Genomic DNA, 14,398 nt, shown 5'->3' on the forward strand with positions numbered 1-14,398 from the left:
GCAACAAAATTGAATTCCACCAAAACCAGTCTTCTCCCCCCAAATAGTAATGGAAGTACACCACCGGCCAGGAAAACTGTGAGAGCCGCACAGTGCCGGTCCTCAGGACAATCCTGGCCGCGCTCGTCCTCCAAGCTTTAGCAGGTTGTTGGGAGATATTTGAGGTCCGGCCACCCAGGATGAAGAGCCACCTGAGCCGCGTCTCCCACATTTCTAAAAAACTTTGCTTGGAAACCCATTAAAGGGTAATTAGAGTTAATTAGTGATAAGCCAAATACACTATAAAAACACCCACAAGCTTGTCCAATAATTAGGTGTAAGACCCAAAAGTAATACCCCCCCACCACCACCACCACCACCACCACCACCACCACCACCTGCGGAGTCCTGCATGAGGGGACTTATTAAGAATGCTGTGAAACCCGAGAAGCTTGCAATCAGTGGGACACATGGAGAAGATGCTGCGTGATCAGGATTACATCAGTCTGACGTTTACCTACTCACTATGGGGTAAAGCGACATTATGTGGGGGGTGGGCAGCTTTGGGGAGGCCATGCGGGGTAATTAGAAGGATGACCCCCCGCCTGGAAATGAATGTGTTCTCTGTACCATAATATTTACCCGGGGATTTAAAGTCCAAATCCATCTGAGTGATAAACACAGAATAAACACGGTGCAGTTTTCACCAGTTTGATGCTTTCCTCATTACTGTCACTAGTAGCAGGGCCTTTGGGATGGCCGGATTTTCCTATTCACCTGATTCTCATAACCACTTTTACCCTAGCTTCACATTCATGCGGCTGCGGTTGATGCGATTTTCAAGCATGTTTTACTGTGCATTTTGTATTTTTAAACCCTTGTTCTTTTTATGCTTTTTTTACATGCAGTTTTTATGCTTTTTGCGTTTTTTTTCTTTATTTTAACAAACTGTAAATAGCTGGTTGTTAAGGAGCAGCAGGGAGGCCAGCTGCCACGTCCTTAACAACCGATGAGTCGTCAGCTGTCAGCAGGGTTCCCCCGCTGACAGCTGAATGCAAAAAAAAAAAAAAAAAAGAACTGCGGGCAATAAAAAACTGGGGAAAAATGCGCCCCCCCCAAATCCAGACCAGGCCCTTCGGGTCTAGTGTGGGTTTTGAAGGGAGCCCCACGCCAATTAAAAAAAAAAAAAAAATGTTGTGGAGTCCCCCCCAAAATCCATATGAAACCCTTATCCGAGCATGCAGCCCTGGTAGGTCAGGAAAGGGGGGGGCAGGCAAACACCCCCAACCCCCCGAACCATACCAGGCCACATGCCCTCAACATGGGAGGGTGCTTTGTGTTTTAAAGGGAACCCCACGCCAATTTTTTTTTTTTTAATGGCGTGGAGTCCCCCCTAAAATCCATATGAAACCCTTACCTGAGCATGCAGCCCTGGCAGGTCCGGAAAGGGGGGGGGGGGCGGGCAAACACCCCCCCCAAACCATACCAGGCCACATGCCCTCAACATGGGAGGGTGCTTTGGGTTTTGAAGGGAACTCCACGCCAATTTAAAAAAAAAAAAATGGCGTGGAGTCCCCCCCAAAATCCATATGAAACCCTTATCCAAGCGTGCAGGCCTGGCAGGTCAGGAAAGGGGGGGCAGGCAAACACCCCCCCCGAACCATACCAGTCCACATGCCCTCAACATGGGAGGGTGCTTTGGGGCGGGGGGGACAATCTTCCCCAAAGCACCCTGATGGGGAAAAGGGCCTCTTCCCCACAACCTTGGCCAGTGGCTGTGGGGGTCTTTAACAAGGGGGCCCCTCACAACCCCGCTGACAGCTGATGGCTCATCAGTTGTTAAGGATACAGCGGCCGGCTTCTCAGCCTGCTCCTTAACAACCAGCTATTCACAGTTTATGGAGAAAAAAACAAAACATGCAATATGCCCATCAGTGCCACCTCATTGGTGCCGCCTTATGAGTGCCCATCAGTGCAGCTTATCAGTGCCCATCAGTGAAGGAGGAAACTTACAGCGCTTGAAAGTTGAAAATTGGCCTGGGCAGGAAGGGGGTGTAAGTGCCTGGTATTGAGGTGGTTAAGGTGCAGTTTTATGGCGGCTTCTAGGAAAATGTTAATATTTTTGTTGGTCTCAGGGTTGGATTATTATAACAAGCATAGAGCCTGCACTGACAGTGCATTTGACATGTGTGTGAGGCTATTGGACCACAAAGATAGTGGAAAAGTGGACCCCCCCCCCCCCCCATAATTTTACCTCTCTGTTCCTGCCCCAAAGACATAAAAAGGAAGTGAAAAATCTCCCCAAATTAAAAATTGAAAAAAAAAAAAAAAGTCACCAGAACAGGTGACTCCATGTAAGATCATCCCTCTATTCCTGTTCCAACGACTAAAGATCCTCCATTTTTTTCCCAGCTCCACCCATCTGTGTTCCCAGCTCCACCCACCTTGCCAACTGATTGGCACCTCCAAAAAAATAAATGATTTCAATCTACGGAGAGAATGAACACGCCAATCAAGCTGACTAACGCGTCACTCACCTGGATTGGACAGGCGACTGCTTGTTGGCCCCAACACCTGATAAGGGTCTGGAAAATAAAAAAATGGGAATATTAGAAGTCGGGGTGGGGGGAGAAGGAAAGACATTGAAAGCCTTCCTATCTTATAAGATGCCATAGAGTGGCTCAACCCAACAGCTAAAAATGAAGAAAACTGCATAAGAGTGACAGGTCTGGGTCAGACCCAGGAAACCTTATTACCTGCTACGATAGATTTTGACTCATTTTTTTTAGTCCCGTGGGGGAGGTTTTCACTGTGGTGTACTAAATACACTATAAGACCAAAAGCACAGGAACCCCCATCCGTATGATGGGGTTCAGGTGTTTCCAGTGAAGGGTTCTCTTAATGCTTTATAATACAAAGACATTGTAGACAATTGTGCTCTTCTATCCTTGTAGTAACAGTTTGGTGAAGACCCTTTTCTATTCCACCATGGATGGTGCCCCTGTGTACAAATCCAGCTCCATAAAGACATATTTTGACCAGTTTGGTGTGGAGGAACTCAAGAGTCCTGCACAGAGCCCTAGCCTCAACCCTGCTGAACACCTTTGGGATATATTGGAATGAGTCAGGTCTTCTCAACCAACATCTCCATATGTTTTGAGTTTGGTGTGGAGGAACTCAGGTGTCGTATACAGAGCTCTGACCTCATCCCTACTAAATACCTTTGGGATGAATTGGAATGAGTCAGGTCTTCTTAACCAACATCTCCATAAAGATATGATTTTATGAGTTTGGTGTGGAGGAACTCAGGTGTCCTGCACAGAGCTCTGACCTAAACCCTACTGAATATCTTTGGGATGAATTGGAGTCAGGTCTTCTCATCCAACATACTCATTAAGACATGAGTTTGGAAGGAGAAAAGCAAGTTCCCAACCTCAAATCTCAAAACACAGCCTGCCAAGGGTACTTGAGGACGAAGTTTGGGAACCACCATTGTAGGCAACTGGGCTCTTTCAACCTTGTGGTAACAGTTTGGTGAAGACCCTTTTCTAGTCCACCACGACGGTGTCCTTGTGTAGAAAGCCAGCTCCATAAAGACATGGTTTGACCAGATTGGTGTGGAAGAACCCAAGAGTTCTGCGCAGAGACCTGACCTCAACCCTACTGAACACCTTCAGGATGAATTGAAACACTAAATGCCAGTCAGGCTTTCTGTGTACCATACAAGTTCCATAAAGACATGGTTTAACCAGTTTGGTGTGGAGGAACTCAAGAGTCCTGCACAAAGCCCTAAACCCAACTCTACTGAACCTCTTCGGGATGAATTGGAGTCAGGTCTTCGTCTTCGCAACCAACATCTCTATAAAGTCATGGTTTAATCGAGTTCCCAATATCAAACTTCTAAACATGGCCTGTTGAGGGTACTTGAGGACTAAGGTTGGGAACCACCATTGTAGACAATGTGCTCTTCCAACCTTGTGGTAGCAGTTTGTTGAAGACCCTTTTCTTTTCCAGCATGACTCTGCCCCTGTGTACAAAGCCAGCTCCATAAAGACATGGTTTGAGGAGTGTGGTGTGGAGGAACTCGAGTGCCCTGACCTCAACTCTACTGAACACCTTTGGGATGAATTGGATGAATTGGAATGAGCCAGGTCTTCTCAACCAACATCTCCATAAAGATATGGCTTGACTAGTTTGGTGTGGAGGAACTGTAACGTCATGCACAGAGCCCTGACCTCACCTTTGGGATGAATTGGCACACACATTATGAACCAGGTCTTTTCATCCAACATCAGTACCTGACCTCACAAACGTTGTTTAGGCTGAATAGGGGACCTCTGCGACACACCCCAGAGAGTGGAGGCTGTTAAAGCTGCAAAATAAAGTGTATGGGGGGGGACTTCCTATTGACAGCCATGGTTTGGAACGGGTTATAACAAAGGTGAGAACTAGGTGATGGATACACAGCTTTGGTTTGTCAGTCAAGTAACCATGTGATACAAACGCTCAGATTCAGCAGCTCTTCACAAAAGAGGAAAGAGGACTCTGTGCTATCAGCAGATGGATTAGGGACAGTGGAAGAAAGGGAGGATCAGAGAAGACAGGATCAAACAGCCTTTTTTACACAATGCACAGGATTAACCCCTTAGGTCCCACAGAGAGTATAACAAGCATGTTTTACTGCATATACACACTGATTTTACTCTTGTGGGCTTAGTAAAACTATAAAGATTATGGTTGGGTTCACGCTTGCTGCGGTCGCAGGATGCATCAGGGGGTCCGGTGTGTGTCTGTTCAACGATTCAGGCAGTGGCGGCCCATCGATTAGGGGCACATGGGTGCAACCCCCCCCCCCCCTATCCATGGGCCCGGCCCCCTAATCTACATACAGGGCGCCGGACAATGGATTCCAATGGTGGGGGGTGTTTTTATGAAGCACGTGATTAGAACCAGAAGCTCTAATAGGATGCAAAAAAGAGTGGGCTCGGGGCGCAGTGCTCTGTTGTGTGACAACAGCGAAAGAATATTCGCCATTCTCAAACTGATCCTCCTCCAGGCCAATCAGGAAGTTGGTCATGAGACCCGTCACCCGAATGCTCGGGGAGCTCTGAGAACCAAGCGATCAGCGATGTTTGATCGCTCGGTTCCCAGCCTCAGATCTGGCAGGGGGACAGATGCAGCATCCGCCTAGGTAAGTATGATTTAAAAAAAAAAAAAATCACATACTTCTCTTTTAACCGCTTTCCGAACGGCTCACGCCGATATACGTCGGCAGAAGGGCACGTACAGGCAGATTAACGTACCTGTACGTTACCATTTAAGAATCGGCTTGCGGCCGCGCGTGCCTGCCGCGAGCTCCGTGAGTGTGATTGTGGGTCCCGCGGACTCTATGTCCGCGGGGATACCCGCGATCGTCTCACGGAGAGGAAGAACTGGGAAATGCTGATGTAAACAAGCATCTCCCCGTTCTGCCTCGTGAAACTGATAATCGGGAGCGGTGATCAGTGCCGTGTCACACGTAGCCCCTCCCCCCCCACAGTTAGAATCACTCCCCTAGGACACACTGAACCCCTACAGCGCCCCCTAGTGGTTAACCCCTTCCCTGCCAGTCACATTTACACAGTAATCAGTGCATTTTTAATCGCACTGATCGCTGTATAAATGTGAATGGTGCCAAAATAGCGCCAAAAGGGTCCGATGTGTCCGCCATAATGTCGCAGTCACGATAAAAATCGCTGATCGCCGCCATTACTAGTAAAAAAAAATAATTATTAATAAAAATGCCATAAAACTATTTTGGAGACGCTATAACTTTTGCGCAAACCAATCAATAGACGCTTATTGCGATGTCTTTTTTTACCAAAAATATGTAGAAGAATACGTATCGGCCTAAACTGAGGGAAAAAAATGTTTTTTTTATATATTTTTTGGGGATATTTATTACAGCAAAAAGTAAAAAATAATGCTTTTTTCAAAATTGTCGCTATCTTTTTTGTTTATAGCACAAAAAATATAAACCGCAGAGGCGATCAAATACCACCAAAAGAAAGCTCTATTTGTGGGAAAAAAATGGACGTGGCTGAAGTGGTTAAATCGAAGTACAGAAATCTTTAAAGCGTTAGGCTGGTCCATTTAGACCAATCGATCGATTGGTGGAAGCTAAAATAAAAGCTTTAAAAAAAAAATACCCTTAAAGCTCCGTTCACACCATGGCGTTCTGCCTTGCGGGCGAAACCGCCAACGATTCTGCCTGCGATTCGGAAACGCCGCAAATCGTGGGGCGCCTTTGCGAACCCCGCTATTTTGAATGGCACCAAATCGCCACGCGATTTTGGAGCGACTGCCGTCTGACGAATTGCGGTAAAATCGTGGGTAAAAACGCGCAAACAGAATCGCGGGACGTCCGACGTCCAAAAGAAGCACGAGAACTTTTTTGGGGGCCCGGCGATTCTGTTTGCGTGCTTTTCAACCACGATTCGTCGGGCGACATTCGCGGCAAAAAAATCGCGCCGCGGTTTGGCGCCATCCACAATAGCGGGGATCGCAAGGGCGTCTCCCGCGATTTTCAACGTTTCCGAAACGCAAAAACGGAACGCCATGGTGTGAATGGAGCCTTAAGGGTATTTTTTTAAAGCTTTTAATTTTAGCTTCCACAGGGATCCTACGGGATATGGTATATACATCGATCGATCGGTCTAAATCCACCGGCATAACTCTTTAAAGATTTCTGTACTTGGATTTAAAAGAGAAGTATATGATTTTTTTTTTTTTTTTTCGACGTTTCCAAATCGCGTCAATTCCGCCCTCAAAAACAGAACGCCGCGGTGTGAATGGAGCCAAAGGGATAAAAGATTTACTAAAACTGGTGGAAAATCCGGTGCAGCCGTGCACGGGAGCCAATCAGCTTCTAACTTCAGCTTGTTCCAATAAGCTTTGAGAAAAAAAAAAAAAACTAGAAGCTGATTGGCTCCCATGCGCAGCTGCACCAGATTTTGCACTCTCCGGTTTTAGTAAATCTCCCCCATAAACTCACGTGGATACAGTGTGGTGTAACAGAGTAATTGTCAAGTCAAACAATCACAACGATAAAGAATAAAAAAAAAAAAAAAAACTCTAGTGGACGTAAAGGGGTATTACAAGCTGGTACTGAAGTGGCTATTCAAAGATACAGATTTAAAACGATTGATAACGACTGTTGATCGGGCATTACCATGTTAAGTCTTTGATGAGATTTTAGTGATCGGGCTCAGATAAGGATATTAGTAATAATACTTTTTTTTTTTTGCACCTTCTGATGAACGGGGAATTTTTTTACACACAATGAAGGTTGAGGTTAAGTCGAAGGGACTTTCCAGCTTTATAAAAAAAAAAAAAAAAAAAAGAGAAAAAAAAGCGCTTGAATGGCAAATATTTTCAGCCCAAAATGATACGTTTTGTTCTGTAGAAGTTCCGTGCTGAAATCATCTATTCTAATTCTCCAACATACGCAATATTGCCAAAAGTATTGGGACTCCTGCCTTCTCCTGACCTCAACCCCACAGAACACCTTCCAGATGAATTAGAGAGGAGACTGCGAGCCAGGCCTTCTCGTCCAACATCAGCGCCTGACCTCACAAATGCTCTTCTGGAAGAATGGTCAAACATTCCCATAGACACACTCCTAAACCTTGTGGACGGCCTTCCCAGAAGAGTTGAAGCTGTTATAGCTGCAAAGAGCGGAGCCAACTCAATATTGAACCCTACGGACTAAGACTGGGAGGCCATTAAAGTTCATGTGCGTGTAAAGGCAGGCGTCCCAATACTTTTGGCAATATAGCGTTTGAAATCAAACCACCAGGGGGCTCTCTCCCTGGGCAATAAAAGTCAGCTGCACCCGTCCCCCCCTCCCCCAAACCCACCTGGAGTGGTGCGTATGGCTCCGGCGGTGCTGCTGATGGTCGGCGTCTGAGGAGGAGATCCTGCAGAAATGGACATCTATACTCAGTACATTACATTACCGACACCATTCACCATACACCATTCACCATTCACCATTCACCAAGTCATCATTACATCAGGAAACGCAATCAGCATCCCGGCCTAAAGCGAATGTTTAATCTGCTCTTATTTTTTGTCCCTCCCCCTTCGTTACCATGGGAAAGCTCTGTCCTCAGTCCCTTTCTTGCTGTTTGGACCCCCCTGATATCTCACCAAAGCCCCCCCCAACGAGGCTCCTAAAAAAATTGTAAAAAAAAAAATATTAAAAAATAATACTGTAAAAAAAATTTTTTTAAAAAATTGTAAAAAATAATAAAAAAATACAATTGTAAAAAAATAATACAAAAAATATTGTGAAAAAATAATAAAAAAAAATATTGTAAAAAATAAGTTAAAAAATAAAAAATTGTAAAAAATAATTAAAAAAATAATATTGTAAAAAATAATTTAAAAATACAATTGTAAAAAAATAATACAAAAAATATTGTGAAAAAATAAGTAAAAAAAAAAAATTGTAAAAAATAAGTAAAAAAATAAAATTGTAAAAAATTATTAAAAAAAATAATATTGTAAAAAATTATTTAAAAAAATTATATTGTAAAAAAAAAAAAAAATTTAAAAATTGTAAAAAATAATAAAAAAAATACAGTTGTAAAAAAAGTAATATAAAAAAAATTGTAAAAAATAATAAAAAAATACAATTGTAAAAAAAAAAATAAAAAAAATATTGTGAAAAAATAATAAAACAAATAAAATTGTAAAAAATAATTAAAAGAATAGAATTGTAAAAAATAATACAAAAAATAATATTGTAAAAAAATAATTAAAAAAATAATATTGTAAAAAACAATTTAAAAAATAAAATTGTAAAAATTAAAAAAAAAAATAATATTGTAAAAAATAATTTAAAAATAATAAAAATTAAAACAACTGACGCTGTCCACTGCCCTACTGACACCAATCTCTGCTCTCCTGACACCGCCCTCTGCTCTACTCACATACACGGATGTGTGTTTGTGCTCTGGGGCACTACGCACACCAATGAGTGTTAAGTAATTAACCAGAGAGGAGCCTATATAAAGAACAACACGGACCAGCATCATCAGTTTCACAAAGACGGGGAGGTCTCAAGGGCTCCCTCTATCTATCTGGAGGATAACTGCAGGTTTATTTATATATTACAGTAACACATTTATTGGGTATTGTACCTCTCTGAATGGAGCCGGTGGTGGAGCTCCAGCTTCCCCGCCGTACATCCTCATACATCGGCTCTAAAGACAAAAACACAAAGGAGACAACCGATCAGTCTGATTTGGTTCTTTGTAAGGACAAAAAAGAGTAGGTCACATGACCGGCCATGGCCAATGTTCGCTCACCTGTCTTCACCGGGTTCCTCGCGGGCACTGGGTGAGCTGGAACGGTCGGAACCACCGAATAAGTAAACGTTGGACTGTCTGTGTAGGGGGGAAGAAAACAATAGATAACAGGTCAGTCCTTCCATAACTGGACCTAAATGCAGTGCCAGGACAAAGATCATCCAGTGCCCAGGGCAAAGATGTCAAATTGTGCCCCCCCGGGCGTGCGCAAGGAGTGTGCCAGGGCACACCCTAATCCTTGGGGTTGGCAACCCGTCAATTGCAATCTACTGGTTGATCGTGGGCAGATGACAGGTAAACTGCGATCCTTCCTTGCCGACCCCCAGAACCTGGACGGGGGGGGGGCGGCAGGGGTGGAATTTAGTGGAACCAATCTGTATTTTCCTCCTGCAGCAGCTGAAAGTAGGCTTCTCCCCCTCTCCCTCTCGCTGGCTGCACCACAGGAGTAAAATACAGGGGATCGGTACCAATATATGCCACCCCCGCCAACCCTCCTGTCCTTGTTCCTCTTCTTTCTGCCCCCCTTGCTCCCACCCATTGTTTCAGGATGGAGAGCGGGAAAGAGGCCAGTAAATATGTCACACACGCACATGTGTTGGAGCTTTGAGGTGCACACCCTAATGCAATAGGCTGTGCACAACTATGCCCCCCCCTCTTCAATATGCGCAAGCTTATGAGGAGGAGGAGAGAGAGCACAGCCTGCACCTCCTCCCGGCTCTCTCCTCCATTCCTTTGCCGCTTCCAGCTCTGGGCTGACAGAAGTAGTGATGCTGCTGTCACTACTCCTGTCAGCCTTATAGTACAAGGAACTTGCGGCACCCCCCCATCCCTACAATACACGCTGCGCCCCCCTTCTGCCCACCCCTTGTCCCGGCCATGCCTAAATGGGCCTATTTATAAAACATTTGTTGCACGCTGAATGCAATGTGACATTTTTGTAAGGGATGAATACCTGTATCTTCAGCTCCATCTAGTGGCCAAAATGCAGTATAGTTTTTCTCCCTGAGAAAACTACACCTCATTGTGGCCACTAGATGGAGCTGAAGATACGGGTATTCATCTCTTACAAAAATTACGGTCACCTTGCATTCAGTCTGCAGCAATGCTTCTGGCGTTCATGCAATGAATGTTTTATATATAGACCCCCAAAGCGCATATAAAGGCCAAAACTTCAGTTTTGGATTGCGTAGGTTTGGAGATAAATTTGGGTCTTGTCTCTACTTACACTTTAACCTCTAAAACCTGAATTAGCTCAACAGGAAAATTTGCCTGACCACCACAGATTTGTGGGAGCTGCAAAAAGAAAATCCGCAAGATGATAATAGTATTCGGAACAGGCGACGTACGTACTTTGCCGGAGGTAGGCCAGGTGTGACATCAGCATTTCGGTGCTGTAGGAGGACGCCATGCGTAAGAAGTCCTCTCGGGTCATCCTGCACAGTTCCTTCCCGTCCACGCCTTGCATCAACGACGTGTTCACATCGCAGAGCCCATACTCCTTCACCGCCCAGTCCAGCCACTGGGCCACGTGTTCCTGCGTCCACACCATCGGGTCTGTGTCCGGGGGAGGAAATGGTTAAAAGGTTAGTAAGTGGCGAGGAAACAATAGAAATCGAACGATAAAAAAAATGCGAACGCAGTACAGCAAATGGTGCAGCTGTGCTAAAATCAGAAAGTTACATAGTTAGTCAGGTTGAAAAAAATAACACAAGTCCATCAAGTTCAGCCATAGAAGAAATGGAAGAAAGAAGAAAGTCTGTTCAATTTATCTCTATATATCCACTTGGTGACCATTCCTTTTCTGGCGCTTTTTGTTTACAAGTTTAAAATAGTATTAGAACCCCCCAATATTATATATATATATATATATATATATATATATATATATATATATATATATATATATATAATAAAATATAATATAATATGACATATATATATATATATATATATATATATATATATATATATATATATATATATATATATATATATATATATATATATATATATATATATACATGCACACACACACACACACACATACATACACATACATACACACACACATAGTATCTCACAAAAGTCAGTACCCCCCCTCCCAGTCACATTTTTGTAAATCTTTTCTTCTATCTTTTCATGTGACAACACTGAAGAAATGACACTTGTCTACAATGTAAAGTAGTGAGTGTACAGCTTGTATAACAGTGTAAATTTGCTGTCCCCTCAAAATAACTCAACACACAGCCATTAATGTCTAAACCGCTGGCAACAAAAGTGAGTACACCCCTAAGTGAAAATGTCCAAATTGGGCCCAATTAGTCATTTTCCCTCCCCCGGTGTCATGTGACTCATTAGTGTTACAAGGTCTCAGGCGTGAATGGGGAGCAGGTGTGTTAAATTTGGTGTTATCGCTCTCACTCTCTCATACTGGTCACTGGAAGTTCAACATGTCCCCTCATGGCAAAGAACTCTCTGAGGATCTGGAAAAAAAAGAATTGTTGCTCTACATAAAGATGGCCTAGGCTATAAGAAGATTGCCAAGACCCTGAAACTGAGCTGCAGCACGGTGGCCAAGACCATACAGCGGTTTAACAGGACAGGATCCACTGAGAACAGGCCTCGCCATGGTCGACCAAAGAAGTTGAGGTCACGTGCTCAGCGTCATATCCAGAGGTTGTCTTTGGGAAATAGATGTATGAGTGAGGCCAACGGAAGGTGGAGGAGCACAAGGTCTCTAACATCCACCAGCTCTGTGATGTCATCATGGAGGAGGGGAAGAGGACTCCAGTGACAACCTGTGAAGCTCTGGTGACCTCCATGCCCAAGAGGATTAAGGCAATGCTGGAAAATAATGGTGGCCACACAATATATTGACACTTTGGGCCCAATTTGGACATCTTCACTTAGGGGTGTACTGACTTTTGTTGCCAGCGGTTTAGACATTAATGGCTATGTGTTGAGTTATTTTGAGGGGACAGCAAATTTACACTGTTATACAAGCTGTACACTCACTACTTTACATTGTAGCAAAGTGTCATTTCTTCAGTATAGTTCATGTGCATGTATAGGCAGGCGTCCCAAAACTTTTGGTAATATAGTGTTGATGTTTTATGACGGTCACTTATCACTGAGCTCACATAGCAGATAGGATGCTCTTTATAGGAAACTTCCAGCCTGACACTCAGGGAGAGAATGTGGAAAGAGAAAAATATCCTGGACGGCCGCACACCATAGAAGACATCTTTATTGATATGAAGAAATAAAATCCAAATGCAGTCACCTCATGTACAGGGAGGAACAGGAAAGATAGCTAACATGTTTCACGCCCCATCATGGCGCTAGCGCCATGATGGGGCGTGAAACATGTTAGCTATCTTTCCTGTTCCTCCCTGTACATGAGGTGACTGCATTTGGATTTTATTTCTTCATATCAATAAAGATGTCTTCTATGGTGTGCGGCCGTCCAGGATATTTTTCTCTTTCCTCAAGCTTGTGCAGAGCCAGCACCTGTGAGTTCCATTAGGGCGGGTGTCTTGATACGGATTTGAGAGATTGGAGTGGCAATCTTTTACTCAGGGAGAGAATACAAGAAAATAATCAAAACTCAAGTAATAAATGAGAGCTCCTGATTATTTCAGTATAACTGCTGGTTCTCTTTGAATAGCACCAATCACATGCAGTTCATTCCATTGAAGACCCCTCCCCCCCCCCCCCCCCACCCGAGTCTTATGAAAAGGTCCCGACCTGCCGGAACGATCACTCTCTTCTCTTCGTTGCCATTGATTAGGTTCGGCGATTCGGTTCCATCGCTCGTGGTGTCGGGGTAAGTGGGCTGGTAGGTTGTGTGGGGGGATTCGTTCTCCTCTTCTGGTTTATCGGCGGCCATGGCTGTTACCACCGATGGAGGGAGTCTGGAGGGATAAATGAATAAAATGAATAACGAAGGGGTTAAAAACCATCTTCATTTAAAAAAGGAATGCAAAAAAAAAAACAAAAAAAACAAAAAAAAAACTATATATATATATATATATATATATATATATATATATATAAATAAAATAAAATAATAATAAGTGTAATAGTTTTGGATAGAGTGGCAAAGGCTTAGTACCCTTGCCAGGTTTTTATTAATGTCTGTGTCCCCATTAGGGAGTTTTATTCTCTCTAATTGTCCTGGTGACCACTATCATCAAAATTGAATGTGAAAGCAAAACCGCAACATTACTGGGTCAATTCATAAAAAAAAAAATTAAAAAAATTATTGGACAATTATTCACCCATCCTTGATTAATTGTGACCCTATTTTGCCTAATACAGTGATTTCCTATAATCTCCATCTAGTGACCAGAACAGGTTATTTTCCTGAAATACCAAAAGAAAGGGTTATTCTGCATTATGGCCACTAGATGGAGCTGACGATCATAGGAAACCACTGTATTAAGAAGAATATCTAAACTCAACATTTCATATTCCTGATATGTGGCTGCTGTACCACCTACTTGTATGAGAAAGTCTCCAGTTCTACTTTGTATTGCTCTAAGTGTGTGAAATCCCCGGGTGTCTCCAATCCAGTCCGGCTGCTTTTTCTATTGAACATTTCCTACACTAGGCATGAGAGCACAGCGTGGTCAGTTTTCTAGATGTGCTGAGAACTCAGCCTGCTCTCCTCCAATGATCACACTTGTCCTGACACCCCCCTCCTGCACAGCCAATTCACTGGGAAGATTAGTGTGCTGTTGTTTCTCTTCCCCCCCTTCCCCAGCTCTTACTGCATGCAGCTGAGAACAGAGGGAATGTGATTGGGGGGGGGAGGGTTTTTTAATTTTTTTTTTTTTTATGTATACAGAAATATTTTGCCTTTCATATATATTTGAAACTGAATGGGTTGTTTTAAGGTGAGGGGGTCACATATTCTTTAACCACTTCAGCCCCGGAAGGATTTACCCCCCTTCCTGACCAGAGCACTTTTTGCGTTGCTTTAACTGAAAATTGCGCGGTCGTGCGACGTTGCACCCAAACAAAATTGACGCCCTTTTTTTCCCACAAATAGAGCTTTCTTTTGG

General features: G+C 43.6%; 1 protein-coding gene across 3 annotated transcripts in view; it reads right to left on the minus strand.

Moving 5' to 3' along the window:
- The window catches only part of LOC141110319 (Friend leukemia integration 1 transcription factor-like), a 77,963-nt gene that overhangs the window by 3,757 nt on the left and 59,808 nt on the right, over positions 1–14,398 (minus strand). For 2 of the 3 annotated variants that reach the window (XM_073601619.1, XM_073601617.1), the window contains exons 3-8: positions 13,080–13,246; positions 10,683–10,886; positions 9,333–9,410; positions 9,165–9,227; positions 7,878–7,937; positions 2,517–2,564 (exon numbers count right to left, since the gene is read on the minus strand). In XM_073601619.1, coding sequence (XP_073457720.1) covers positions 2,517–2,564; positions 7,878–7,937; positions 9,165–9,227; positions 9,333–9,410; positions 10,683–10,886; positions 13,080–13,246 — 620 coding nt within the window. The remainder of the gene's footprint in view (positions 1–2,516; positions 2,565–7,877; positions 7,938–9,164; positions 9,228–9,332; positions 9,411–10,682; positions 10,887–13,079; positions 13,247–14,398) is intronic. The other variant, XM_073601618.1, reaches the window with a different exon arrangement.

Source organism: Aquarana catesbeiana, linkage group LG10, assembly GCF_042186555.1.
Source record: "Aquarana catesbeiana isolate 2022-GZ linkage group LG10, ASM4218655v1, whole genome shotgun sequence".
In the NCBI taxonomy this organism is placed as follows: Eukaryota; Metazoa; Chordata; class Amphibia; order Anura; family Ranidae; genus Aquarana; species Aquarana catesbeiana.